Source organism: Balaenoptera borealis, assembly GCF_965194805.1.
Source record: "Balaenoptera borealis genome assembly, chromosome: 8".
NCBI classification, from domain to species: Eukaryota; Metazoa; Chordata; class Mammalia; order Artiodactyla; family Balaenopteridae; genus Balaenoptera; species Balaenoptera borealis.
In genome coordinates this window covers 41,465,149-41,489,183 of record NC_138865.1, presented here as the reverse complement: position 1 = coordinate 41,489,183, position 24,035 = coordinate 41,465,149, and the positions used below count along the sequence as shown (strand labels likewise).

Here is a 24,035-nt window from a genome sequence, read left to right as displayed (position 1 = left end):
GAGGAAGAGGCCACAGGAGCCTCGACCTACTGCCCTCCTTGAGCCCACAGCCTTGAGGGTCATGGAGCTCAGCCATTAGGGTCTGCTCTGCGCCTGGGCCCAGAGATGCCCCCACCTTCTCTGCTTCTACCTGAGCCAACTGAGGTGGGGGGCAGGACACAACCAAGGGGGGTAGCTCCCTACACTTGGAGGCTCCCTCGTTCAAGGAGTCTCGAGGTCAGACCTCGTACTGACGTGGCTGTCTGAGGTGCTGCCTCAGATGCAGAAGGGCCAGTGGCAACGTTTCCCAGCAGGGGTGCAGCTCCTTGCCCCGTGGTCTGTGAGGACGACTCAGCACTCACTGGACAAGTTGTGGGGGAGGTGCAGGAGGCTGCCAATGGCGCAGCCTGAGCGATCCCTGCCCCCTCCAGCCAGCCCGGCTCACTGACCGGGCCCCTTCCCTGATGTGCCAGCCCTCTCCCACTTGTCACCCTGCCCATCCCCACACCTTGTCCTCAGTCTACCATCTCTGTCCCTGTATTCCTTCTGGGATAAGGGGAAATATTCTTACCCACTGTCTCTCTCAGTGCCTCCCACTGCACCCCCATAAATCCGAGGGGACCCCATTTCACCAGATACTGTACAGGGCCCTGCCCTTAGCTGCCCCCAACTCCCATCCCACCTGCCTGTACCCTGTATCAGTGCTAGTGGGCAGAGGGACAGATCATCTCAAGCCAGAGATACCATCAGCATGAGACCGCCCAGGAGTGACCGGGGGACTGTGTTTATGGGACGACATCAGGGGGTCACCCCGTATATCAGTGTCATATGACTCATGTTCATGTGTGACGATGCCAGCCTATGGCAGTATGTGGCTCTTGGGTGGGTGCGTACAGCTATGCCGGGGAGGGTTCACGCTCAGTTCCCAGAGGGGGTCAGCAGGGAGCTCCCCCGCCCAGCACTCACCCTGTGGACTGTGTCTCTGGGCGTAGACCACGGCAGCGGCAGCGGCAAGCACGGCACAGCAGGCCCATGGGACAGGAGCAGCCATCTGTTGGGAAAGAGTGGGCGGCGGGGAAAAGGGGCAGCATCAGCCCAGGCAGGAGCCTCCTGGGGAGCCCCCCCTCCTCTCAGGCAAGACTGGGAAATCCCAGCCCTAGGGCCAGGGCACCTTGACCCCAAATGCCCTTCTTAATGGGGCTCAGGATCCTCTTCAAGCAACAGAAAACATTATTGGCACCTGTAGGCAGAGGTCTGCTAAGATGGTAGAAGGCAACCTACAACGGTTTGTTGTTCAGTACAGCCGCTGGAGGCAGGATGGGTTACAGATCACTGGTAATGCTAGGGCCATTTTTCTAGGAAAAAAATAACTTCACCGGTAAGGTTGGCTAATTAGCTATAAACATCACAAACTGAAAGGGTGATGTTCTAACTTAATTGGAGGTCTATACTTCTCCAAATTGCCTTGAATGAAAGGCCCCCTGCCACGCTCCTGGGGAGAGAGCCCCTCGGATCTGCCCCTGCCATGTTCCCCCAACCCACCCCCATCCCCGGGTGAGCCTTGCCCCACTGGGCTCTGGGAAGTTCAGAGCAGCAGGGTACCAGGGCAGTGGTACATTGTGACCAGGTCAGATGTGGCTTTTGCTTTAGTGGACACTTAATGATCATGAGAAGGATGAGGGATTTTCCCTGTCAGGGACCACAGCCCGTCCTTCAGCCCAGGAGCCTGGGAGCCCCAGCCCAGCAGATACGCATCAGTGTCTACACACTCCCATGTGGGTACACAAAGCACACTCAAGACATGTTCCCAGAAGCCAGGATGGATCCAGTGGCCCCCCTACCTGCTGTCCTGCTTCCTGGGATGGGTCCGGCTGCCCTCACCCCACTCCACCCCAGCACATGCCCATACCTGAGGGCAGGGAAATAACTATTTCCTGCAGGAAAGGTTCCAAACCTGACTCTCCTGCCCCAGTCTGAGGAGAGAGGGGGACTGTCAACAAGACAGAAGCAGAGATCCAGAGAGGGACACTGCCAGACACTCAACCACGGCCACTACCAGAGGTACAGCCAACACACAGCAAAGACACTAGCCAGAGACACTGCCCAAAACAAGAGACAGAGCCCCAGAGAAAGAGCCCACACACAGACTGGAGAGACTGTGCCGGGCACGATCAGACAAAGCCAGAGAAACAGGTAAGATAAACCAGATAACCAGCCAGAGACACGGCCAGAGAACAGCCAACACACAACCAAAGGACCCGCAAGAAACCCTGTGAAAGACTCGGCCAGACGCAGGCAGACATATCAGAGAAAGAGTAAGCAGCACAGGCAGAGAAACCATCAGCAACATAGCCGGAGAGCCAGAGACACTGTCAGAAACCATGCCAGAGAAACTGCCTGACACACAGGCAGAGAAATACCAGGGGAACTGATAGACACAAACAGGCATACACCCAGGAAAACTGCCAGTGAGAGAGCCAGAGACACAGCCAGATGCCCAGTCAGGAAGTATCCATACCACTCAAAACACTGCCAGGGACATGCAGACACACAGTCGGACACACTGCCAGAGAAACAGCCAGAGACACTGCAGACAGAGCTACAGCAGGGGAGACAAGTGTGGCTGTCAGCCTGGAGCGGCGGGTGGGGGAGCCGGAGAGAATCTGACTTCCGGGGCCTCCTCTATGGGAAGGGCTCCTGCCTACCCACTGCTACACTCGCCCCTCACCAGGCGAGCCCTCCCCTCTGCACCGGGTGCTCCGCCAGCTACAGCCCCAGGAGCTCCGGCTGCCCCTCCCTGGCACAGCTCATCTCTCTAGGCCCCAACTGGCCTCGGCTACCCCTCCCGCATCTGTGACCCCTGAGGCCTTTGCTACCACCTGGCCTGGCTCCTGACCCTCGGCCACTCCCCCATCTTTAGCTGCTCCTCGGGCCTAGGAGGGTAAGACAATGGCCAAAGTCACAGTCAGCAAGTGGTGGGGCGAAGAAAGGAACCCAGGATGAGCCAGCGCTAAACTCAGAGCAACGGAAGCCAGGATGAGCCAGCGCTGAACTCAGAGCAAAGGAACCCAGGATGAACCAGCGCTAAACTCAGAGCAACGGAACCCAGGATGAGCCAGCGCTAGACTCAGAGCAACCGAACCCAGGATGAGCCAGCGCTAGACTCAGAGCAACCGAACCCAGGATGAACCAGCGCTAGACTCAGAGCAACCGAACCCAGGATGAACCAGCGCTAGACTCAGAGCAACCGAACCCAGGATGAACCAGCGCTAGACTCAGAGCAACCGAACCCAGGATGAACCAGCGCTAGACTCAGAGCAACCGAACCCAGGATGAACCAGCGCTAGACTCAGAGCAACCGAACCCAGGATGAACCAGCGCTAGACTCAGAGCAACCGAACCCAGGATGAACCAGCGCTAGACTCAGAGCAACCGAACCCAGGATGAACCAGCGCTAGACTCAGAGCAAAGGAATCCAGGATGAACCAGCGCTAGACTCAGAGCAACGGAACCCAGGATGAGCCAGCGCTAGACTCAGAGCAACGGAACCCAGGATGAGCCAGCGCTAGACTCAGAGCAACCGAACCCAGGATGAGCCAGCGCTAGACTCAGAGCAACCGAACCCAGGATGAGCCAGCGCTAGACTCAGAGCAACCGAACCCAGGATGAGCCAGCGCTAGACTCAGAGCAACCGAACCCAGGATGAACCAGCGCTAGACTCAGAGCAACCGAACCCAGGATGAACCAGCGCTAGACTCAGAGCAACCGAGCCCAGGATGAGCCAGCGCTAGACTCAGAGCAACCGAACCCAGGATGAGCCAGCGCTAGACTCAGAGCAACCGAACCCAGGATGAGCCAGCGCTAGACTCAGAGCAACCGAACCCAGGATGAGCCAGCGCTAGACTCAGAGCAACCGAACCCAGGATGAGCCAGCGCTAGACTCAGAGCAACCGAACCCAGGATGAACCAGCGCTAGACTCAGAGCAACCGAACCCAGGATGAACCAGCGCTAGACTCAGAGCAACCGAACCCAGGATGAGCCAGCGCTAGACTCAGAGCAACCGAACCCAGGATGAACCAGCGCTAGACTCAGAGCAACCGAACCCAGGATGAACCAGCGCTAGACTCAGAGCAACCGAACCCAGGATGAACCAGCGCTAGACTCAGAGCAACCGAACCCAGGATGAACCAGCGCTAGACTCAGAGCAACCGAACCCAGGATGAACCAGCGCTAGACTCAGAGCAACCGAACCCAGGATGAACCAGTGCTAAATTCAGAGCTGGGGCTGGAGAAAGAGAGATATGAGGCTGGAGGCCTACCTGGTCCCCACCTCAACCCCTGCAGGGTGCCCTCAGACCCTCCTCGACCATCTCTGCCGTCCTCCCGTGCCTTTTCTTCATAGCCAGGAAGATACTCCACCTCAGAGCCAGCCCACTGCCCACCACACGGGAGAGGAACCAGGGCATCAGGAGGCAGACGGGCAGGCAGAGTGGACAGAGGTTAGATCACAGAATGGGAGTAGAGGGACAGGGTGGTCCTCTGCTCCCTGCTCCTTCCTGGTCCCAGTTGGGAGGGCCGTGCGGGTGAGGAGATGGCCTGGCACGAGTGTAAGGCATACAAGCAAACACACACACACACACACCCAGGTCCCCACAGGGGGAGGGGTGGCTTCTTCATCAAAGTCGCCTCCATCAGCCCGATGAGTTACTGTAAGGGCCGGGCCCTGGGCCAACGGGGCTGCAGCCATGGGAGACGGGCGCTGCTGAGAGCAACCGCTGCAGAGAGGGGGGATGGGGTACCACGACAGATGCTGCACGGTTGGGGACACCCAGAAAAGGGAGAGACCCAGGGAGGGGGGAACAGAGAGGCAAGGAGAGAGGGAAAGCAGTGAGCGGAGACCCTGAGGGACAAGAAAAGACCAAGACAGGGAGAAACGGAAGAAGAGGCACAGGAAGAGAGACAGGGAACATAGGAGATGGGCAGAGATTCAAGGACAGAGGGAGAGACAGGCCCAGAGAGAGTGACAGAGACCCCGGCAGGGTCTCTGTGCCCACCAAGAGCATCTCTCCAAGCCCACCCACCTCCTGCAGTGTGAGGAAAGGATGCCGCCAGTGCAGCAGCGCTGGCTGATCCGAGACAAGAGCAGGGCTTCCTGAGGGCTGGAGGGCTTCTGCCTATGAATCCAGGAACCCAGCCCCCAGGGCATAAGGGTGGACAAAACCCCCATCCCACCCCACCTGCAGGTCCAGGGGGCCCCAGGCCAATTTCACTTCCCTCTTCCCTCCGAGTCCCCGCTGGACCCATTCCCAGGTAGGGAAGCTGAGGCCAGAGGCATCCAAGCTACACCTCTGCCCTAGCCTAGCTCACCTCAGGCCACCCATCCCAGGGCAAAGAGCATCTTTCCCAGGAATTTTCCAAGTCCACACCCCATGGCTCTGGGATAGATCTGGAGCATAAATCCCATAAAGCCCCAGATGAGGGCTATGCAAACTGGCCCAGGCTCCCTGCAGACCCTTCCAGAGGCCCAGCCTGGCCGCCAGCCCCAGCCCCAGAAACGAGGAGGGAACAGAGGGCACCCCGCTAGCAAGTGCCCAGCAGCCCAAACCCCTTGTAAGCAGAAGCCCAGCACCTCTCCTGACACAGAACCCCACAGTGTTGCCACACACATACACACACACACAGGTGACACATCAAGAGACAACCCTGGGCCCCCAACTTACTGTCACTGTTCCACCATGACACAAAGACATTACACACTGATAACAACACCCAGTGAAAATGACACAGTTGCACAGTTGACAATGACACACAGGGATATTGACAGTCACCACAGTGACAATGATGCAGTGAGTGACAGTCACACACAATGACATCAACAAACAAGGCAATGACACCTATTGACACTGACACAGTCACAATGACAGTAACCTCAGAATCAAAGATGCAATGAGACTGACAGTCACATAGGCTAACAATGACAGTGACATCCACAGTGACACAGGGATGTTGACAGACTCAGTAAGATGGACAGTCACACAGAGTAACACCAGCCCTCAGTAATGCTGACACCACGGAGGCTGACAGTCGCCAGCAGGGACACTGACACAGTGATACGTTCCAGATCAAGGACCTCAACTACCCAGTTTCTGGCTTAGGATCCAGGGCCCAAGACCCCTCTTGCCAGCCCCAGTAGGAGCTCAGGTGCCCTGCACCTCAGCCCTCAGCCCCTGCCCAGCTGAAGGCAAAACCTAAGAAAGGGAAGTGTGAGTCTGGAAAAGCCTCTATTTACCCCTGCAGAAACAAGGCAGTTTAACTTATTCAACCCAACCCTGGGGAACCCCTGCCACATCCAGGATGGGACTGGGGGTTCTGGGCACCACTGCCTGGGGCCCAGCTCTGACTGCGTGTGTGTCGACGTGCAATAGCACGTTCTGAGCTTCGGGCTTCAGGGTGCTGGTTGGTGTGGGTGTGTTGAGGGTCAGGTAGGTTCAATCTGGCCTGGACAATGAATGAACGGGGAGGCCCCACGTGGTACCTCCGAGAAACTGAGATCCAGTGAAGGTCACTGGCCTGGACCCCACCCCCCTCAGCCTGGGGCTGGTGTGAGGTCAGAAGCATCCCTCTGATGGAGGGCATCTGGCCCACAGCAGGGGCCAAGGTGACATCTCCATAGCGTCCAGTCTCCCTTGGCAACCCCAGACTCCAGGGTCCCCCAGGGTAAGGGAAAAGGCACTCTGTGTTGGGGCCTCATCCCCTTCTTCTCTCCCTACCACAGCCCTAGAAGATGCATCCTGGGAATGAGGCAAGAACCCAGGGCAGGACGACCCGCTGATTCAAAGGCCTAGGAAACTCTAGGGGCCTCAGACCTGCAGAGGAATTAGGGTGGAGGAAGAGAGACACCTACACTTGGAGACAGAGAGGGAAAATGAGAGACAGAGCAGGGGCAGAGACAGGGACAAGGACATGGTGGGCAGGGAGGAACAGCGCTGGCTGCGGGGGAGGCTGGGAGAGACAGTCTGCGCGGGCGGGAAGCTCCAGGATGGGGAGGAGGGGCTGAGGCCAGGAGGCCCCCAGATCCCACCAGGCCTAGGCAGCCTGGACAGCGTGGGCGGTGGGGGGGGGGGGCAGAGGCCTGAGCGGTCCAGAGGCTGGGGGTGGGGCGGAGGCCAAGGAGGGAGGCCTGGCCCCTGGCAGCTGGCCCGGCAGGCCCCCCATGGGGGAGGGGGCGGGCCTGGGTCAGGGGCCAGCTCCTGGGCTGGGGCCGGCTGGCCATGGGGCAGGCTCCTACTCCCCGCGGTGTCTCCCCCTGTCTCTTTCTCCTTTCTCTCTGAATCCAGACCTGGCCCTCCTCTCAGCTCTCAGTGCCCCCACCCTAGGTGGCACAGGACCCAGAAGCCATGCCTGGGTTTAGGACTCAAGCCATATCTCCTCCTGGGCTACCCATCCCCACCCGCTCCGGGAGCAAGCCCCCGTGCTCAGGGGAAAGGACCCCACCCAAACATATGCCCCCTCCTCCCCCGCAGAAGGGGGCAGGAGAAGCTGAGCACCAGTGGGAGGGGGGCCAGGAGGGAGGCAGGGGGAGCGGTCCCCCAGCTCCAGCCTCTGGCTGAGGTTGTGGAAAAGGAGGCGGCCCAATGTGAGTGAGTTGGGGGGGGGGGTATCCGCACCTGCTGTTGTGACCTCCACAGCCGGAGATGGGGGCCTGGGGGGGGACAAGATTCCGATGGATTTTGGCAGCAGCCTGGACTCTGAGCGCTCAAACCCCCCACCCCCCAGCCTCTTGCACCGTGGGGACCCTGAGATCAGCATGTGCGTGCCCTGCTGCACGTGTGTGCGGGCGTGTTGCGGGCCTCCCATGACGGGCCTGGCTGGGTAGCTGGGAGGTGTCCTGGGGAGATGGGAGTCTGAATCCCACCAGCCGTGCACACATGTGGAGCCCCACTCGGGGGCCTGCATGCTGCCTGGTGACCTGGGCACCGGCTTGTATATGCTCACATATGCAGGCCTGGACTTAAGCAGCCCTCTCGGTGCAAAAGGTCTGGGCTTTCTCCCTCAAAAGTCATCTGATCCAGCCCCCTGCCTCTCAAATGGGAAGCAGGAAGGGGCAGATAAGTTCATATCCTCCCTTTGGGCACATGGGCTCTGGATAGCTTCACAGCACCTGAGGTACAAGCGCCAAATCCCTCATCCCCTAACCCCAGTCCAGAGTCCCTTCTGGCTTCTAGAAGAATCAGGAGGATCCCTCTATCCAGAAAAGGCCCACACACCAGTCGGGTTAAGTCCAGGGGGAGTGGGGGCTTGGGGGCTGGCCTTCTTGGAGGGACAGACGCTGCAGCAGGAGGTTAGACAGCTGGAAGAACTCCATGAAAGGCGGGGGATGGGCAGAGCAACAGGGTTGACTGAGACCTCCCTCCGCCAACAGGGGAGCAGGCTCTCAGCAGATGAGGCAGGGGCAGGAAGGAGGCCGCAGAGCCCTCCATGGAGACAGAAGGATGGACAGAATAGCTTTCCACACTTGGGGGCTGGGACAAAGACCTATTTGCCTCAGCATCTCCCACTACACCCCACCCCTGGCCCCATCACTGCTATGGTGCAGACACACCCTCGAATATATACACAGAGGTTGATGCTTGCAAGCTTGTGTGTGCACGCGTGCACACGCACACACACACACACACACACAAAGGGGGTGGGGGTGGGCAGTGCATGTGAAGCATTGATGTGTAACGAAAAGAACTGAAGACGGTCTTTCCGACAGAGCCAGAGGTGAGCAGGGGAACAGAAACGTCAACTGTCTTCACGTGTGCTGTTCTCCCTGCCCCCCAACACGCACGCACACTGCACACACTACTTCTGAGGAAGCTTCTGGTCTGCTGGGCAAAAGCAAGCCATCCTTCCTCCCCCTTCCTCCCCTCCGCACAGTGGGGAAGCCAGAGCAATCTGTTCCTGATGGGTAAACACAGGCATGAGTATGCGCGCACACATGCTCACACACACACCAGTGATTCAGGGGTACGTGACACCCAGTGCTCACTTCACCCCAAGATGGGACGCACACTCGGGCTCTCACTACCACTGGCAGAGCTTCCCAAAGTCCCCCACCTCCACCACACACAGCCAGAGCTTCACAGACACACCCAGGCAGCCTCTCGCTGCCACAGGCACTTGGAGTCTCCCATCACAGCCACTCATCACGGCCTCCCACGTGGACACCCGCTGCCACAGCCTCACACACGCTGGTATGCGCACACACACGAATCACAGCCACAGTCACACACAACAGACTCTCTCACACGCACTCAATCAAAACAGTCCTGGTCTCACATATGGATACCAGCACCCACTCAGAACACTCACCCTTCCACACAGATAACAGAGCACCTCCAGAAACGCAGAGCCCCCCCCACCCCGGCACCCTCAGCCCTCACACCCCCACGCTCGGCAGTAGGAAACAGATACATACTCCATGCTGGGACCTCGGGTTGCCTGGCCTGTGCCTGGGGCAAGAGAGGATAAAGCTCAGGGTGGCCTAAAGCAGGAAGGGAAAGTTCCTGAAAATCAAGGAAACAGACTATTCCTTACTCAGCTCCTTCCTCTCCTGGCCCTGCTTTTGCCAGTGTTTGGGAATGAGGGGAGATCCTGGCCAGAGCAGAGGGGTGAGGGAGCCCCCGGGTGAAGAGATGGTGGCACTGGTGGCAGCAGGAGCCAGCAAACCCCAGAAACCAGCCTGCTCCCCAGGGCCCTCCTGCCTCACCTCCTCACCCCCTCTTCTCCAGGATGAGGGGCAGCAGCGGCTCTCAGCCGAGCTACCTGCTGAGTGACCCCAGGCCTCTTCAAAACCTCTCTGTGCCTACGACTGTCTATAGGGCACCTGAATGTCAGGCCTGGCTGCAGGAAGGGAGGCAAGGGGAAGGAGATGAGGCCTCGACCTCAACCTCCAGCCCCTGCCAAAGCCCTGTCATCACTGTCAGACCCCAAAGAGAGATGGGGACAGCACTGGCCAAGCCAGTGCTCCTCTGACAAACCACTGAGGACAAGAATCCTAAAGTGTCCTTGGACCCTGCAGCCCCACCTCCCATCACAAGAGAGGACGCTGTGTCGCTGTCCAGGCAGAAAGGAATCCAGGCTGTGCTGGCAGGGCCCCAACTGGAGAACAATTGGCAATGCTGTTGACATCCTCACCACTTGCCACTCCAGGTGTAGCTTGAGCCCTGATGCCCCACCCTAAAGTGAGCCTGAGAGGGCTCCATGGAAGCCAGGCGGGGGAGCAAACGCCGGGCAGCAGAACCTAAGGAAGCCAGGCAGGGCAACCCCGTAAAGCCAGGTGATGGGGACTTAGGAAGAGCAGGCCGTGGGGACAAAAGAAATCAGGCAGCAAGGTCTGCGGAAACTAGGCGACAGGGCCCAAAAGAACGTAGGCTGTGGGGGCCAAATGAAGCCAGGCCGCGGGGACTGAAGTTAGCTAGGAGGTGGGGACACATGAAGCCAGGCGAGAGGCCCACAGGATGGGAGAAAAGAAAGCTATCAGGAGCTCATGCCCTCTGTCTAGATGTCCCCCACACCCTGGGCCTCTCTCTCAGTAGCCCCCTTCCCACCCAGGTGCTGGTCCCCTCCCCCAGGCCAACGCACACAGCCAGAGCCCCCTCCTCGCTCAGAGGCCTGGTCCAGTTGCAGCCACTGGGCCCCGGCCCCATCCCTGGGACCTCAGGAAGTCCCAGCCCCTCCCACCGGCTGCAGAGGAGGGGGGCTGGGGGGGGGGAGAAAGAGAAGAGAAGAGAGACAGCTTGGCAGAGGGAGGGCCGAGCAGCCGCGGGGGGCGGGGGCCGAGAAAGGAGCGGGAAGCGGCGAGGCGGGCTGGCGGGCTGGCGGGCGGCGCGGGCGGGGGCGTCTCTGCCGCGGCAGCGGGGGTGACAAGTTCTCCGGCCCTGCGGCTGCGCGGCCACTGACCTGGGTCCCCGTGCAGGCGCCCAGTCGGTGCCTCCGGCGCTCCGTGGGTGCGCCCGGCCGCCCGCGGGCATCGGGCCCCGGGGGTTCGGGGCTGGGGCCCGGGCGGCCTGGGGAGCAGGCGTGTCCCCCCCTCGCCCACCCCCATCCCCACCCCCGAGAGTCCCGGCGGGCGGGCGGGCGAGGCGGCGAGCGGGCCGGGAGGAGGGGAGGAAGGAGCGCGCGGCGAGCGAGCGAGCCGAGCTAGCGGAGGGAGCGAGTGAGGGACGGCAGGCAGTGAGGTCATCCTTTGAATCTAATTGTCTGAGTCAGGAGGAGATGTGGCACTCGATGCAGGGGGAGGGGAGGGGGAAGGGACCCTCCCGACTCCGGGCCGGGGCCCCTCCTCACACCCAGGGCCGGCCGCGGCCTCCCTTCCCCCACCCAGGGCCAAGTTGTCTCGGGCCAATTGGGACAAACCCCTGCCGGTCTCACTCAGGGCTGACCTCTGCTGCCATGGGGGCTCCAACTCACATCACCCCCAGAGAGCGGCCACCTTTCTATTCTCTGGGGGTGATGGGGACCCCCTCCCGGCCCAGGTTGCCCTCCCGCATGTCTGAGGGTAATGGGAAGCCCCCATCCCACCCCCAGGTCGTATTTCTGCCCTGTGAGGAGAAAGGCGGAACCTCCACCAGCCTTCCAAGGGACCTTCGTGCAGTCTAGAAACGTAGAGTCCCCAACTCTACTTCCCAGGTGACTTCTTGCACTGGGAATTTGGGGGAATCTGGACATTGAACCAAAGCTCCCCTTCTTGCCTCCTGAGAACGACACTGCAATGCCTCCCGGTCCTGCACTTTGGGGGGCATGAGGACCCCCAACGGAGCCCAGGGTATCTACTCTGCATGCCCAACTCTTCAGGAAGGGCAGGAGCCAGGCCAGAACCCCAAGGTCCCCAGAGGCTGCTCAGGGGAGCAAGCCCCTCAAGTGGTGGGAGGGCAAGACGACAGTTGGGCCCTGGGCCTGTCAGATGTGCACGCACGAGCACATGCACGCATGTGTACACACGCATGCGGGGAGACCAGGCGGCTGGGGACACTCACACCGAGGGCCACACACCCCTCCCCTCGCCCCCATGGGGGAGGGGTGATAAATATTTAAGCAGCTTTTAGCTCTGAAGGGGCTGAAGCTGGGGGAGGGAGGGGGATCCACAATGCCTGATTAATGGGGTTACCGGCTTGGATCAATCCATCTGCCCGCCGCTCCCTCTTCCCTCCTCCCTCCTCCTCCCTCCCTCCGCCTAATGCGCTTTATCAGGAGACGCTTTTCTGACTTGGCAGCGTCGGGTGTTTTAAATAGACCCATTTAGAGCAGGGGTTGGGGGAGAAAGGAGGGGGGGAAGGGAGACAGAGATTGAGACAGGCTGGGAGACAGAGACGAATCAGGAGAGAGAGACAAGCCCCGGAAGAGAGAGACTGGGAGCAGAGAGACAGAAGGAGATACTGAGACACGGAAATAAGAGGCTGAGGATGACACTCCCATGGAGGCTGAATGGGGCCGGGGGTCGGGGGGTGATGGGGAGGCCGAGGGGAAGCTGGGGGGCTGAAGAGCAGAAACAAACAAACAAACAAACAAAAGAGACAGACAGAGAGAGAGGAAAGGAGTCACCGACGGCGAGAAGAAACCCAGAGAGAGGTTCTCTGCAAGGGCTGAGTGCTAGCCTGGGAGACAGCAGATATCTTTTATTTCCAAAAACAGTTTTTCATCCACTTTGTTAAATTAAAAAGCTGTCTTTAAAGTGGTGCTGGAGGTGCTGCTGCGGGAGGGTGGACAGAACTGCCAAGTCCTCCCTCTCGGCCTCCTCGTCTGCCCCCACAGAAGCTGCCTCAGCCCTAGCCCCCAGGGGTATTCTCCAGCTCCCCTGCCTCTGTGATCCTCTGGGATCCCCAGGGACAGGGTCAGGGCATCTGAGCTACTGTTCATTGGCAGAAAGTCCTTCCTGCTGTCTGGCCTCAGTCCCTCCTGCTGCAGGGAGCCCATTCTCTTGCCTGACCACTAGCCTTCTCTTCTCTGATCCCAGTTCCAGCTCCCTAAGACGTCCCCAATCGGGGGGAAGGATTATGGCCCTCACAGCTGAGCAGCTCACTTTCCCAACCGGCCATCACACTCCTTCCAGGTGTGCCCCCTATTATTGGGTAAATCTGAACTTCTGTCAGATCCCCCACTCCAAGTCCCTAGGTCCTCTGGGAACAGTGAGACAGAAGCTTAACTCTCTCCAGCCTTCTGGAGCCTCCCTTCCTCCTCTTCAGAACCCCAGCTCCATTTTGTCCCTTTTATGGCCATGTTGTCAGCCTGGATACCACCCCCTGTACCCTCAACAACACCCCATTCCTAGTTCTGAAGGGTCAGCCCCACCCCCCCACCCCCCCAACTCCCAGGCCGGGAAAATGGCCAGTCTGTTTGGGAGCTGAGATGAAAAGCCCCGCCGGGCCTTTGTGGGCCTCTGGCGGGTTTCGGACAATAGGCCCTTCCGTTCCGCTCCAGCGCGCCTCGATCCCATGGACACCCCCACCCTGGGGGCTGCCAATCCAGGGCCCTTGCCTGGCCAGAATGAAAGGCGGGGAGAGTCAGGCCCAGCCCCCGAGGCTGGCCTCAGAAGATTTTGGACTTTCTGACCCTCCATCCCATCTCCTCCAAGCCCAGCTGCTCCCTGCTGTCAAGCCAGAGAGATGCTTTGGGGGCAGAGAGCGAGCCTAACGGTGAGACAGAAACATACTCCCACATCCAGATTCAGCTCCCTCAGTGCAGAACCCAGTTTTCTGACCTGGCTTTGCCCTTGCCTGTGTGACTGTGGGTAAGTCTCTTCCCCTTTACAGGCCTGTCATGAGGGCATGAAAAGCCTCAGGAGGAAGGAGGAGGGGGGAGCAGGAAGGGCTCTCAGGCCCTCCTTCACTCACATCCCCAGACCCACAGCCCCAGTGCACCTGCCAGATGCCCTGAAACCGACCGGCCTCCCTGGGTCCCCAGCACGTACCTCTTCACCGCTGGCCGCACACCGAGCACATCAATGTCCCTCCTCCTCCTCCAGACCAAACTCTTCCTGAGACTTCCAAAACCAAGGAGGCGGGACGATGTGACAAGGCTGGATTCTAGAAGGGCAAAGGGCACAAATCAGAGGCCACAGAAGAGACCTTAGTCCAACTCAGAGCTCATTTCACACTCACAACCCCACTGTGAGAAGGAGAGACTGAGGCAGGCCGCAGTAAGTGTCTAGAAGAGAAAAAGTTGGGAGTGATCCAGACTCCCTGCAGCACCCTTTGCAGACCTCAGGTTCTGAACCACAGAGACAAAAGGAGGCCAGAAGCCAGTGGCCTGACACCACACATAGATACGCACCCAAAGACAATCCAAAATCCCCACACAACCAGTTCGCAGACACAAGCACCTCCATGTCACAGATATTCTCCCATGCATACTCACACAGAGACACACGGCCCCCAGCAGGGCATAAACACCCACCATCATACTGTTTTCTCCTCATCACCACTACGATTTATTGAGCATCTGTTATGTGTCAGGAACAGTTAGGCACTTTATATGCATGATCTCATTTAATCTTCATGACTTCTCCGTGAGGTAGGTTCTATTATTATTCCCATTTGACAGCTGAAAAAACTGAGATTTGGGGAGGTTAACTTGCCCAAGACCACACAGTTGATCCGTTCCAGAGCATAGATATGAGGGCAAATCTAGCTCCAAAGCCCTTCTGCTATACCAGTTTGGCTCTGCAGATCTCTCTCCCACCAACACAGTGACTTTCCCAATAGTAACAGGAACAGCTAACACTTGCTCAGCGTCCTTGATGAGCCAGATACCATGCTGAGGACTTAACATACAGTTTTTGCAGGTGGGAAAACTGAGGCTCAGAGAACAAAAGCACCTTGCCCAAAGTCACATGACTGGTAGTTGGTAAGAAAGCTGGCTATTCTGAAAGTCACTGTTGCTTCTAGGACTCCACTTACCTAACAGAGCCCTCGACTTCTACAAGACCCCGGAAGATTCTCAGGGTTCAACTGCTCCTCTCCCTGCCAAAACAGGTCCCAGATGTGTCTGCCAAAGGCATGATCAAGTGCCTAAACACATACCCATGAGAAAGGGACTCCATGTCATCCAACTCTGCCCAGAGAGGCAGAGGTACCACCAACCAGGGAGAGATGGCCAGAAACTAAAACAAGGTGTTAGAGACAGGCTGGCTGGTGGTAACAGATACAGACACACCAAAAGATAGGTAGGCCCAAAGACAGGAAGACAGAGACAGACACACGGGACCAAGGAATGACAGAGACAGCGGGAAAAGGAGACAATAGAGGGAGAGGAGGATACAGGCCAACATGAAAAAACACAGAAGGATAGACACAGACATATAGAACCATCCCACCTTCACAAGAAGAAAACTGTGAAAACAAACAAGACTCAGGCAGTGTGTGGTACGTGTGTAAGTGTGCACTCGAGTGTGCCTGTGTTGGGGGCATGCAGAGTCTGTATCACTACACACATTACACCAGCTGCTTCCAGCAATTTCATCTGATTAATAATAAATGCCCCGTAATTACAGCCACTCCCCCAGCCCTTCTTCCTGTTTTTTGTCAGCTGCCACCAGGCCAGCCCCCTGTGGACCCCACGGCCCCCTCCATCCTCACCTGCTGCCTTCTACAGGGCTGAGAGGACATGGGCTAGGGAAGGAGACCAGACCCCCAGCCTGAAGGGGAATACCCATTTCTCTATTTTGGATTAATGCCCAATGCCCCCAAGCAAAAGGTCGTTTCCCTTAGGTCTCACTCAGAACTCTCCCCCTTCCCTGGGTATAACCTGTGACCCCTAATATGGCCTAGAGGCCCAGGTCTGGGGACACAGAGAGGAATGAACTCTGAACTCCCCTTGCCCACTCTTCATCACTCACTGGCTGGAAGAAGTTTCCATTCACAAAGCTTCCCCAGCCTTGGAACCCCACAGGCTCAAAGGAGGAAGGGACGAGGACAGCCCCCCTTTTCCCACCCCATCATTCCAACCCAGGCAGCCCCAGAGTCTCTGCCCACTTGTGTACTCTCACGCTTTGGACACGCCGTGGCTCCGCCTCCATTCCTGAGCCCCCCCAGGTCCACCTCCTTCCAGGCCTCCCACCCTAGCTCTCCAAGGCAGCTCTATCAGAATCAGCTGCGGGTTTGTGCTGATCTGTTTCTAATCGCTGGGGCCTGGTTCACGCTGGCCCCCACCCCCCAATATTGATTCCATTATTTGGAGAGTCATTGACGTCAAGGACCTGGATGGGTGCCAAAACCGCCTTCTTTCAGGGCCTGGGCCAGGGCCCAGCCCCTCATCTCACGATTTCACGGAGGGGCCCAGAAAGGTCAGCTCATGGGCCAGGGTCACGTGACATCTGCCCTCAGAGGCTGGGGCTCTTCTTACCTTTTGGGGCCCACTGTGCAGTTCCTTTCTCCTGGGGGAGAGGGGCTACACAGAGGCATGGGGGTCAGAAGTGAGGTGGGGACCTATAGAATAGGGTGTGGAAGAACCTCATTGGGTCTTGGGCTGCAAGGAAGAGCTCTAGGAGGTAGGGATGGAGGCAGTGGCTCAGAAAAGGCTACTTGGGGAAGATTTTGTTCTTTGCCACACACTATTTTGGAACATCCTGAAGCTGGACTTGAAATGAGTACTATTGACTACTTGATTTTTATGTCTGATATCAGATGTATCTCCAGGCTCTCTGAGAAAGAAATTCTCTGCAGTGCAGGATAACAGTTTACCCTAAATGTTGCCATAATTTGACTAACTGGCACCACTATTTTATAAACCTTTGTTCCATATAAAACAAAGGCTCTGTCTCCTGTGCAACTCTCGCCCATGCTGCCTCAGTTTCCCCACACTCTCCCAGTCTCTCCTGCCTCTGTGCCTATCCGATCAAGATGCAGCCACTGCTACACTGACCCACACCAGCAACTCCTTGGCTCTGGATGGACAGGGTATTTTTAGGATCCGAACCCTGTGTTCTCAGACAGACATTAATAACCAATACAGACAGTCCGTGGTGCCCACAGCAGCTAAACAAACTCGGAACCTAGCCTCAAAGGCTCAGACATGGGGTCCACTGCCTTAGCTATAGTCCAAGAAACCCAGACCTAGAGAGAGCAAGGGACATGACATGCTCACAACCACGTGGGGAGAAAAGGACTTTCCCATCTTCTGAAAAATCCCGAAGCTGGGGAGAGGACAGAGGTGACCTCTGACCTCTGCCACAGAAGCAGGGTCATTGCCCTGCCCCAGTCTCACCTAGTCCAGACCTTTTCAAGAAAGAAGCTGCCTATCCTTTGCACTCCTTCCCTGAAGGCAGGGAAGTCCTTCCTTTAGTCTAGCTGCAAATCACTCAGGGGTCCTTTGAGCCAAACAGGGTTATACAACAGAGGCTGTTGGGTCTCAAGCCACAAACCCCAGAGAGTCCCCTCTCCCCATGGTCTGTCCCACTCAATGTTCATTCCTCAACATTTCTTGAGCACCTAATCCCTGCCAGGTACTGTGCCAGGAGTTAGGGACATGGTCCTGCCCACCAACAGCACTCAGTCTGGCTAGAGAGAAAAAGATGTATTATTTACTCAGCAATGCCCTCCCACTGTGTACCTGGTCTGTGCCAGGGGCAGGGTGGGTGGGTGGTAAGCAAAGCAGACCCCAGTCCCTAGGTCCCAGAGTTCACAGGCAATTACTATGCAGCCTTGGTGAGTACTGTGAAGAGGAAGTACAGGTAATATATGGTGGGGCATGCTGACTTCTTTCAGGACTGAGGATGCTTCAGTCCATTCCTAAACCCCAGGACGGGCCCTTGGACTGCCCAGAAGTCACCACCATAGTCTAACTTCAGTTCCTTCCACTGTAGCTCCAGCCCCAGCTTCTGGGAGCTGGTTCCCCGCAGCAGCAGGGTCTAACTCTTCCCCACATCTGCCCCAGCTCTTCCTCCCACTCCTTGGCTCTGGTGACCCCCAACCCAGCATGCTCTGTGCTTTGGGAGCTCTCTTTGCCCTCTGCAGAGGTAAAGGGGGGTGATGACCTCAGGGCTCTCAGCCCACAGGAACCACTAGGCACCCCAGCCCCTCCCCACAGGAAGCCAGGAGCCGGGGTGGGTGTGGTCACCCTGGGCCACAGGAGTTTACACAGCTGAGGTCTCCACCACTCCCCGCAACCCCACAGCGGGTCTGGAGGAGGGGTCAGCTCTCTCTTCTCAGCCTCCTTGTTCTCTGGGACGCCCCCCCCTCCCAACCAGGCACACAGGATTCCCCCCCAACCCACCTGCATTTCAAAGAAAATATGCTCCATCTGTTTCCGATTCATTTACACTTCAACTCGCCATGGGAGGGCAGAGCAGGGCACTTCGCCTTCGAGCCCCCCACTCCCATAGGGGGGCTGGAGAGCACGTGTCCCCCTCTGGGACAAGGAGCAGTTACAGCCTAGCCATCTGAGCCTGAGGGCCAGGTCCCTACTTCGTGGGCTCCCAAGGGATGCTCAGGTACCTCAGCAGCCCCGCCCACTGGCCTCCACAGTGGGAAGGTATATAAAGCCCCGGGCAGTGTCTCCAAGGCAGGTGGAGTCCTAAGGTTGGTTGCAACCTGACCCAATTGCCCCCCCTCCCCAGGGCTATTGCTCTTTTGGGAAGAAGCAGAGTGGAGAACCCTGGGCATACCCTGGAGACAGAATAAGGACTCAGGCATTCCAGGAGACACTGTGAGATACAACATAACTTGGTCCAACCCCTTTCCAGCCAGGGCAGAGGAGAGAGAAGCGGGTGGGTTCCAGTCTAGTCTTCTCCTCCAGCCACCTTCTCACCACAGATCTGGGGCTACCATCTCCCTTAAAATCAGAGATTCACCATCCTGGAAAGGTCAAAGGAGCCAGAGGTCTACACCTCACCAAGTCAATCTTCACACCTCTCCCATCCTAAGGATGATTGGGTGGGGGAGATGTCTTGGGAGAACATGAATCTCATTTCCCCATACCTGACCCTCTCTATCACAGGAAGGGTACCCAAAACTATTTAAGGGGGATGTGCATGTACATGGGGGAACTCTAAGGGTACATGTCACCCCTGTACCAAAAAAGCCACTCAACCTCCCTGCCATGAGAGCCTAGTCTCCTCTGGAAGAAAAGGCAGAAAAATTTTACTGGGTCAGTGTTTCCCACCACCCTCTCCATCAGCCCACAACCCAAGTAAGAGACGTGACCAAACGTGTATCTCCTCCCCTCCCCACCTTTGGAGAGGACAGATCTTGTTCCTGTCCCCAACTGCCCTGAGACACACCATAAGCATGGGTGTATTTAACTATGAGTTCTAAGTTCCACTGGGAGTGTGAACACAATCCTAATGTGGGTTTGAATGTGAGCCCCAGATGGAAGCATAACTGTGTGTCATTCTAAGTGTGAACCCCAGGGCTCCCATGTGAATATGAAAGCCTCAAGGTGCAAGCATGAGTCTGAGTGTGAGCACTAGGGCCCTAGTGTGGGTCTGAGCACAAGCCCCAGGATGGAAGCAAGTTTAATGTAATTGACAGGGATGTCAATCTGAGTGTGAACTCCAAGATGCAAGTATAGGTTTGACTGTGAATGTAGGTCCCAGTGTGCATGTGACTGTAAGCCCCAGGACGGAAGTGTGAGTCTGTGAACCCCAGGATTCCCAAACAAGTCAGTATAGGCATTAGAGACCTAGTGTTCGTCTGAATGTGAGCCCCTGGTCTTCAGGGCTTTCTGAATGTGAGCTACATTTCCCCATGTGAGTCTGAGTGTGAGCACTGGGGTCCCTTTATAAGTCTGGGTCCCTAAGTGATCCCAGGATGGAAGTGAGAATCTTGCATGTTCTAGTGTGAATCTGAGGGTGAACTGATGTGAGCATGAGTGTATCAACCCCAGTGTCCTACGTGAGTCTTTGAGTTCAAATGCGGGCCCCAGGTTCTCCATGTGAGTCTGAGTGTGAGCCTCAGAATGTGTGAATCTGAGAAAGCTCCAGGGTCTTAGTGTGAGTCCCAGTGTGAGCCCTAGGACTCCAGTGTGTTCTGAGCATGGGCTCTAGGTCTCAATGTTAACCTATGAGCCTCAGGACAGAAATGTGAATCTAAAGTGTGAGCCTAGAGTCCCAATGTGAGTCTGAGTGTAAACTACAGGACTGAAGTGTATCACTGGATATGACAAGAACATAAGTGTGAATCTGAGTGCAAGTTCATTGTCCTGGTGTAATTTCTTGGTGCGAGTCCATATGAGTTTAAGTGTCCCAGTGTGAAGCTGAGGATGAATTCCAGAGCCCCTAGAAGTCTTGAGTGTGACCTTTAAATTCCTACTTTTCACATAAGGCTCAGGGTCCCAGTTGGAGTATTAACTGTGATGGAGTGTGAACCTTGGCTGCATGTCACCGATCCTGACCAGGAGCCCTAAGAACCAGTCCAGAAGATTTGTGTGGGTTTTGGCAGTGGAGCAGGGATGCGCAGTTTATTGAGACACAGCCGCCTCCACCCGCCAAGCCCCGGCTAGCCCTACAGCCGTAGGAATATCCAATTGTTCAAGTCCCACCACCCCCATACATGCATTGGTACACCATCACACCCAGAGTTAGACACACAAAAATGCACTCAGTGTTTCAGACCCCCTGGACAAACAGCAGTTACAGATGCACAAACACACCCAGCATTTCATACTCCCACCACTTCAGTGACTACAGCCACACGAATACCCTAGCGACACAGACACAAATATACCAAGTATTACAGGCAACACAACTAGCGTTGCAGACACACTCCTACAACAGCATGCAGACACACACCCAGTGTTGCAGACAAGCTGCCAGCCACACAGACACACACAGAGGCTTCTCAAAGAGAGAGACTAGACGGAAAGAGAAAGAAAATCCTGAATTTTCAACAAGGCATGAAATAGTCCTACCCGCCAGAAGCTACTGAAGGGGGGAGGGGGTCTAGGGAGCGCAAGAGGAGAGGCTCGGGAGAGGAGAGGAGGCGAGGAGGAGAGCTGTCCGTCTGGTGACCTCCCCGCGGCCCAGCCCCCACGCACGGGGAGATACACTCCTCCGAGCAACACAGGGATACCCAGGCCGGCTCATGTAGAGCCGCACTGTGGGAGACACACACCGACAGACTCACAAAGAGACGGGGATACACCACAGGTGGACCCACACGGACACACAACACAGGAACACTTACAAAGAGATACTGGAGGAGACCCACTAAATGGAGATACATCCAGGCGGACTCAAGAGAAAACCACAGGCGGGCTCACGCTGACACACACACACACACAAGCGGATTCACACGGACACAAATACACTGGCAGACGCGCAACCGTCCATTCACACCCCTGGGCGCTTTTAAGTCCAGATTTCTGCTGGAGAAAGAAGCCGCCTCTGGGCGCGCGGGGGTCACTGCGACACCCCCCCCCCCCCCCGCTCCGGAATTTTCCCAGACCCTGCGCGCGCTGCTGAGCGGTGAGGGAGAACAGGGAGGCTAGGGCAGTTGGCCCCTGCCACCTCCCGCCAGCCGATTGTCGCCCCCCCTCCCACCACGCCCAACCCCCGGCGCGCCCGGACGTGGGGGGCAGCTTCTCCTGCGCCCCCGCCCCCGAGTTTACGGGCAAAGTTTCCCGTGAACTTTCCTGTCCCCCTCCCCCCCGGTCGCGGGCCCATGCACGTCCCCTCCCTCTTCCCGCGCGCACGAGGGCCGCGGGTCTGTAGGTCAGCCGGAGGGTTTGAGGGTCCGGCCGCGCGCGGTCCGCGCTGGGTACTCACCGCGCCCTCGGGCCGCCGGCGCTCCGCGCCTCGACCTTCGACCGTTCCCAGCAGGGAGTGAGGCAGGGAGCGCGGAGCTAGCACCGCTGCCAGATCCCGCCGCCGAGCCCCGCGCCGCGCCGGCTGGAGCCGCCGCGTCCGCTGCCGCCGCCGCCGCCCGCTCTGCACCGGCTCCCCGGCGCTCGGCGGCTTTAACCCCCCCATCCTCCTCCCTCCCTCGCGCGCTCCCTCCCTCCTTCCCTCGCCCATGTGACCGCGGGCGCCCGCTCGGCCGCGCGCGCTCTCGCTCCCCTCCCCCTCCCGCCTGGTCTCCCCGCGCCTCCGCGGCCGCGCGCCACGACCCCCTCCCGGCCACGGCCCCCGCGTGCCCCCGCCTTGGCACGCTCCCGCGCCTGGCACGCGCGGCCCGCTCGCGCGGGCACACTCATCCTGCGTAGGCCTGTGAGCCCCCGCTCCCATTCGCCTCGTGCTGGCACGCACCCTACCCCCCGCGGGCACACTCGCCCGCACTGGCACGCTTGGCCCCCTCGCATTCGCCCTCTCTCGGGAACGCCTTCCAGACGGCTGTAGTCCCCGCGCTTCATGTGCAGCCTCGACCGCGGGTCTCAAAAACGCGCGCGCACACACACCCACACCCACTCCGCTGGATCCCTCAGGGCCGCTGGGCGCGCACCCAGTCCCCCGGGTCGCTCATTCACACTCACTCGCTCACTCAGCCTTGGCCAGGTCTCCGCTGCGCACACTCCCGCACGTTCAGGCCCTGACTGCCTCGCACCGACACCCTGGCACACCCCGGGCCAACTCTCGGGGTCCTCCCGCCAGCATCTCCGTGAGAAGAGCGCGAGCCAGAGCCCCCAGGCCCCACTTTGGGCAGGGTAGGCCATAGGTCTCCGCGCCTCCCCTATTCCTATCGCCCCCCAACAACGACCCCACCCCACACCCCGCCCAGGCACAGACACTTACACCCCTCGCGCTGAAGGAAGGAGTCTATTTGCTTGCATGACCCAGCATGGACCAGGCTGGGAACCTAGGCCCTCGCCTCCCACCAAGTCTCCGGTGACACGCCACAACTACCCTCTCCTTCTTCACCCACCCCCCCCACCCCTGGACATACGGCCTGAGGAGTGACCGCCAATGGGATGCGGGGCGTAGGGAGGGTGCGCCCTTTATGCCTGGACCTGCAGTGCCGGAGCGCGAGTGCCAGAGTTTGGCGCTGGAGGTTCACCCCTCGAGCTTTCCCGTCGCAGCCTGGGCCTCTGAGGGGCGGGTGTGCTCACTTCACTGGCCCCCGCGCCTCCGGTCTGGCTATTACATGGGGGATTAAGGTTAGACAACCTGACTCCTTCTGAGGCCACAGGAGAGCGCAACAGAAAGGGTGAACGCCAGCGGCGGAGAAAGAGTGGCCCGCCCCCATTCCCACCCCACGGATTTTTCACCTGACCTTTGACCCATAATCCCTGCACCTAGCCCCTCCCGGGAGCTGCGCAAGGCCTGGGGGCGGGGAGCGGGGAAGGAAGTATCTCGCTGCTTCCTCACACCCATCCCTAGTAGGCTGCCCAGAGCGCCCGGGCCCTTTCCCAACAAATGCCTCAGGGACTCCCATTGCAGAGGAAAAACCTTCTTCCCGCCACTGCCCGGGCTTTTCACTTTCACTTCCGTGGCCGCAGAATCCCCTCAGTGCAACCGGCAGGGGTCAGTCGGGGCTGTGGCTCAGAGAGAGCCGGCAGGGGCTTAGGGACACACAGAGAAATAGTGGCGCCCAGCTGAGATCCAGCTCACCCCCACACACAGTAGGTGTCCTTTATCCGGTCTCTCCGGTCCCGGAGCTTCCAAGTACCCAGGCCGCGGGCGGGGACGAGGTGGTGGGCACCGGGAAGGAATAGAGACGGTGCGACAGAATCTGTGTTGGGGTGGGGGGCGGGATTACCCCTCCCCCGGCGCCGAAACTAGGCCTGGGAGAGGTTGGGTTCTGGGGCGGGGGGGTCCCCTCCCCTCGAGGCGCCGACGGGCGTCGAGATCTGCGTGTGGGCTGACTTGACCTCCGGATCCCCCCGTGTCCTGGACTCAGCCTCTTTCTGCCAGGTTGAGAGCAGTGGGGAGTTCCGCCCCGGACCAACGTCACCTCTCCACCTGGGGAAGCCTGGGCTGCCGACGGCAGTGCCCAAGTCCGCGGGTGCTGAGGCAGGGTCCGTGCGGGGCAACGGGGGTCCGGCAGTCGGATAAATCGGTGTGTCAGAGGATTAGCCAGGACCAGAGGCGCACGTCGGACCGGATCCCGGCGTCAGTCGATCTCTAGCTTCTCCCGGCTCA

At 58.5% G+C, this 24,035-nt stretch overlaps 1 protein-coding gene across 3 annotated transcripts in view; it reads right to left on the bottom strand.

The window, feature by feature from the left end:
* CNTFR (ciliary neurotrophic factor receptor) overlaps nucleotides 1-22,859 on the bottom strand; it is a 40,065-nt gene extending 17,206 nt beyond the window's left edge. Inside the window, exons 1-3 of one of the 3 annotated variants that reach the window (XM_082402448.1) lie at nucleotides 22,840-22,859; nucleotides 13,935-14,049; nucleotides 946-1,030 (exon numbers count right to left, since the gene is read on the bottom strand). In XM_082402448.1, coding sequence (XP_082258574.1) covers nucleotides 946-1,030 — 85 coding nt within the window. In that variant the 5' untranslated portion in view covers nucleotides 13,935-14,049; nucleotides 22,840-22,859. Of the gene's footprint in view, nucleotides 1-945; nucleotides 1,031-13,934; nucleotides 14,050-21,725; nucleotides 21,903-22,688; nucleotides 22,708-22,839 lie in introns of those variants that run through there. The other 2 variants (XM_082402449.1, XM_082402447.1) reach the window with 2 other exon arrangements.
* Nucleotides 22,860-24,035: the final 1,176 nt, after the last annotated feature.